Source organism: Mizuhopecten yessoensis, unplaced genomic scaffold (genome assembly GCF_002113885.1).
Source record: "Mizuhopecten yessoensis strain PY_sf001 unplaced genomic scaffold, ASM211388v2 scaffold1405, whole genome shotgun sequence".
In the NCBI taxonomy this organism is placed as follows: domain Eukaryota; kingdom Metazoa; phylum Mollusca; class Bivalvia; order Pectinida; family Pectinidae; genus Mizuhopecten; species Mizuhopecten yessoensis.
Window position 1 is genome coordinate 1,109,117 of NW_018404030.1, and position 5,375 is coordinate 1,114,491.

General features: G+C 38.1%; 1 protein-coding gene across 1 annotated transcript in view; it reads left to right on the forward strand.

Moving 5' to 3' along the window:
• Positions 1-4,214, forward strand: part of LOC110461518 (N-acetylgalactosamine kinase-like) — a 13,992-nt gene extending 9,778 nt beyond the window's left edge. The window contains exons 7-10 of the mRNA XM_021515007.1: positions 832-984; positions 1,198-1,408; positions 1,909-2,116; positions 3,593-4,214. Of these exons, the coding sequence (XP_021370682.1) occupies positions 832-984; positions 1,198-1,408; positions 1,909-2,116; positions 3,593-3,797 (777 nt within the window). The 3' untranslated portion in view covers positions 3,798-4,214. The remainder of the gene's footprint in view (positions 1-831; positions 985-1,197; positions 1,409-1,908; positions 2,117-3,592) is intronic.
• Positions 4,215-5,375: the final 1,161 nt, after the last annotated feature.

Genomic DNA, 5,375 nt, shown 5'->3' on the forward strand with positions numbered 1-5,375 from the left:
TGTTGACTGACAAAGGGTCCTAATGTACAAGGTGTTTGTTGACTGACAAAGGGTCCTAATGTACAAGGTGTTTGTTGAATGACAAAGGGTCATAATGTAAAAGGTGTTTGTTGACTGGCAAAGGGTCATAATGTACAAGGTGTATGTTGACTGATAAAGGGTCATAATGTACACGGTGTTTGTTGACTGACAAATGGTCATAATGTACAAAGTGTTTGTTGACTGACAAAGGGTCCTAATGTACAAGGTGTATGTTGACTGACAAAGGGTCATATTGTACAAGGTGTTTGTCGACTGACAAAGGGTCATAATGTTCAAGGTGTTTGTGGACTGACAAATGGTCCCTATGTACAAAGTTCTTTGGCAGCAGCGGTCACACCACTGCTCGTTAGGCTGGGCAATCGTGTAGAACGTTTGTACTGTACAACTTTTGCCGTTAACAAAGGACATCGTTTTGCTGACCTAGACATTAAATACAGATGGGTATTTCTGAGTATTGAGTCTCTATTTGAACCATACGATCTTTTTGACTGTTAGGCATGCGGACAATCTGGAAAAACGAGCTTCCTAGCTCTCGAATATTAACCAATGTCAGATCAAGTGATATAAGGAAGGATACATTAAATGATAGAAGAAATATACTTGATGGTTTCGTTATCCCCTTTCCAAAAATGTTCTCCTGGCGAATGTTCATTATTTTCCAACACTGATATATCATACTCGTCGTTGAATATTCAACCAAAAATAATATACGCACATATGATAATTATTCCTTCAGTATTGCGAGGTACATTTGTAATATTGAGCTGTTGTTTCTATATCTCATTGTAGGCTCAGTTTATTGAGTTCTCACCATTGCGCATCACACCTGTACAATTACCACCGGAAGTGGTGTTTGTGATCACACACAGTTGTACTGAGATCCACAAGGGAGCGACGGCCTGCTTCAACATCCGTGTGGTTGAATGTCGCATTGCTGCACAGGTGTGTATTTGTGTTAAACGTGTGGGTACATGTTTACAGGCAATGGAATATATTTTTTTGGGTATTGATAAAACATTTTCAATGTTTGGGTTTTATTATTATTATTGAAGACATTAAGCTGTTTGGGGGGGGGGGGATATTTGAATTTTATAAGAAAAAATGCACGACGAATTTTGTATAGTGCTTCAGCTTATAACAGTTATTAACTAACAGGTAATCGCCAAGAAGAAGGGATTAGCATGGCGTCACGTTACTACCCTGCGGGATGTACAAGAAAAACTTGGTTTGGGTCTCCTGGACGCTTTAGCTGTTGCCAAGGAATTACTTCATCCAGACGCTTACACAAAGCATGAAGTGTGTCAGATGTTGGAGGTGACTGACGATGAGCTATCTAAAACCTCGTTAATAGCCTTTACAGAAACCGGTACGACATCAACACACAAGTACATGTGCATTTACTGTCATCATACATCCTTCTACTTGTACAATATCATTACTGTCAGAATGACCATACGACCAAGAATGTTGACATTTGGTCAGTAGCATATTTGAATAAAGGGTTATAGTGTTTGTTAAAATGAATGATCTTTACCTATATTCAAGGTCACATGCGTCAAATATGTTTTGAATATTTAAACAAATTCTTCTGAACAATCAAAAAGCCAAACATTTTGATTTTTGGCCAGTAACATGCTTTGGGGAGGGCTATCTGACTTATAGTGATAAATACTGATATTTTGCCTGCAGCTTTTAGTCCACTTTTAACTCTTTCACCACTGTAGACCATGATGGACTCATCCAGATCAATGCATGGTAGAGTCTACTAACGTTACATAGGGGTGAAAGGGTTAAGGTTACAAGTGTGAGATTAATACCAGGTGAGCGATGCACGCCCATTATGTCTCTTGTTATTCTTTATTACAGAGAACGTATTTCACCTGCACAACCGCGCGATACATGTGTATAGTGAAGCTGAGCGCGTGCACCAGTTCAGGCGTGTATGTGAAATTGAAGGCAATGACCCTGACAATCTACAGCAACTGGGCGAGTTGATGACGGCCAGTCACTGGAGTTGCCATCATTTGTTTGACTGTAGCAGTGAAGAACTCAACATTCTTGTCAAAACTTGCATGTACGTAGATGTAAATGACACCGTTACATGATTGTCTTTTACACAAAATAAATACGTATAAGATTTATAATTCTCATGTTTGTACATGTAGGTGATCGCTACAGAACATAGTTGTCGACACAAACATCTTTGCAGGGGTTAGTAACATATATTTATCATTCTCATCAACATTTCCATATATGTAGGGGTCTGCTAGATAACATGCTCTTCCATACAAACATGTACATGTTTAAATGTAAGTAGGGGTCTGCTAGATAACATTCTCTTCCATACAAACACGAATATGTTTAAATGTATCTAGGGGTCTGCTAGATAACATTCCCGTCCATACAAACACGTACATGTTTAAATGTATGTAGGGGTCTGCTAGATAACATTCTCTTCCATACAAACATGTACATGTTTAAATGTATGTAGGGGTCTGCTAGATAACATTCTCTTCCATACAAACATGTACATGTTTAAATGTATGTAGGGGTCTGCTAGATAACATTCTCTTCCATACAAACATGTACATGTTTAAATGTATGTAGGGGTCTGCTAGATAACATTCTCTTCCATACAAACATGTACATGTTTAAATGTATGTAGGGGTCTGCTAGATAACATTCTCTTCCATACAAACATGTACATGTTTAAATGTATGTAGGGGTCTGCTAGATAACATTCTCTTCCATACAAACATGTACATGTTTAAATGTATGTAGGGGTCTGCTAGATAACATTCTCTTCCATACAAACATGTACATGTTTAAATGTATGTAGGGGTCTGCTAGATAACATTCTCTTCCATACAAACATGTACATGTTTAAATGTATGTAGGGGTCTGCTAGATAACATTCTCTTCCATACAAACATGTACATGTTTAAATGTATGTAGGGGTCTGCTAGATAACATTCTCTTCCATACAAACATGTACATGTTTAAATGTATGTAGGGGTCTGCTAGATAACATTCTCTTCCATACAAACATGTACATGTTTAAATGTATGTAGGGGTCTGCTAGATAACATTCTCTTCCATACAAACATGTACATGTTTAAATGTATGTAGGGGTCTGCTAGATAACATTCTCTTCCATACAAACATGTACATGTTTAAATGTATGTAGGGGTCTGCTAGATAACATTCTCTTCCATACAAACATGTACATGTTTAAATGTATGTAGGGGTCTGCTAGACAACATTCTCTTCCATACAAAAATGTACATGTTTAAATGTATGTAGGGGTCTGCTAGATATTATTCTCTTCCATACAAACATGTACATGTTTAAATGTATATAGGGGTCTGCTAGACAACATTATCTTCCATACAAACATTTGCATGTTTAAATGTATGTAGGGGTCTGTTAGATAACATTTTCTTCCATACAAACATGTACATGTTTAAATGTATGTAGGGGTCTGCTAGGTAACATTCTCTTCAGCACTTGTACAAATGTGTTCTAATAGTTATATGCATTCGTGTGGCAGGGAGTCCGGTGCGCTAGGATCACGCTTGACTGGAGCTGGTTGGGGAGGATGTGTTGTTTCAATGGTACCTAGAAATAAAGTGGAAACATTTCTACAAAAGGTAAAGGAAAACTTTTATGCAAATGAGCCATCAAGATCTGGTAGAGTGGAGACTGCGGTCTTTATCTCCCAGCCTGGCGGAGGGGCAGCTCTTTACACGTTTTGACCGCAACAGACTGGTCATTGACCATGCAAACATGACAAGCTCACTTATGTTAAAAACATCGCCTCCTCTGGACATTTATTATGGAAAACCTTCAGAGAGCATCATGCTTGTCTCGGACAGAGTGCGCTCCCACACACTGAATACCTCTCCTGGAATCCATTTAGTACGTGAAGTATTCTAAACCATGTGACTATTTCAAACTTATGTACCATTTTATAATGTATTTTCACATTTTGAAGCGCTCGAGTTTCTCGGGTCATATTTACTTTATTATACGAGTTTCTATAGAAATCCTATGGAACTGCAGGGTTGGCAGCATGGATGTGTACTGTGTACTGTGTTATCTTTTTCTTTGTTATACATTTTGTTCTGAGTGGATTTATGTACTATTAAACCATGCCAGTGACGGTATCAGAAGTCAGCCATGTTGTCGTTTCAGTCTTATTTGTGCAAGTCATAAAATTATGACCGTTCATTACCAATCGTGAAGGTGCTGGTCTACTGTAAATGTATATATGTAGTATGCCTCAGACACTAACACTGTCCCAGAAAACGATCTGTCTAATCACGTGTGTATTATTGCCGACACTGATTGTGTAAAAATAATCAGGGCCGTCACAGTTCAGCGCGCGCCGTACGACTGCGATCCTAATGATTGTTTCCAAATTGTAAAGATAATTAGCAAGTGGTGTTATAATAGGTGATACAAGTAAAGGTTATTGCAGGGTTTTCGAGTAACAAGGGATTTATTACACCCGAGCGAAGCGAGGGTGTAATAAGTCCCGAGTGACGAGAAATCATGCAATAACTGGCTTACTGCATGCTTCCCAACTCGAACAAAACAGAAAAATTGAGTAAGAAATGTTCACCTGGACAATCTTTTTACCTACTCTACACTGCAGATAATTTACAAGTACCTGTGAACTAATCAGAACTAGGAAAGTTTGTCTTTATTCTCAATAGCCAAGTCTGAGTGTATCCTTCATAATGGATACAAGTGTTTTTGGATTACTATCCAGCTCCAGTGTCAGGGAAGGTAAGGAGTGTCTGTTCAACAACTAGAACAAAATACGGGAAACAATGTTGAATTTCTGACTACATTTTCAGTTTAATTTTCAAGATGTGGCAAAGGTATACAGGATATTGAAACCATTTTTATACATACAATGTAAGGGTTCATCAATCCCTAGGTAATTCCAGTTCTTTCAAGGAATGGTATATTTGAATGTGCAATTTTGTATAAAGAATCAACTCCTAAAGATTATAAACTTTTCCAGGAAATGCTTATCCTCTCACGTGATAAGGAAATCAATAACGCTGCCAACTCAGTAAGGTGGGGTCAACGCCTATGGAGATTTAACATTAGCATCGGCCCCCGCTTGGAATTTCAAAACAAGATAAATACAAAAAGGTATGGGTATAGGAAGCTTAAATAAGGAACCGTTAGTTTCAGAATTCATTCTAGGAGAAATGGGACCTCCTTGATTACACCTGTGTGGGTGTTAAAGGTGCGGTAACACAATTCCTCCGAGAGCATTTAAATGACATAGTTACCATAACATTATATCATCATCGTGT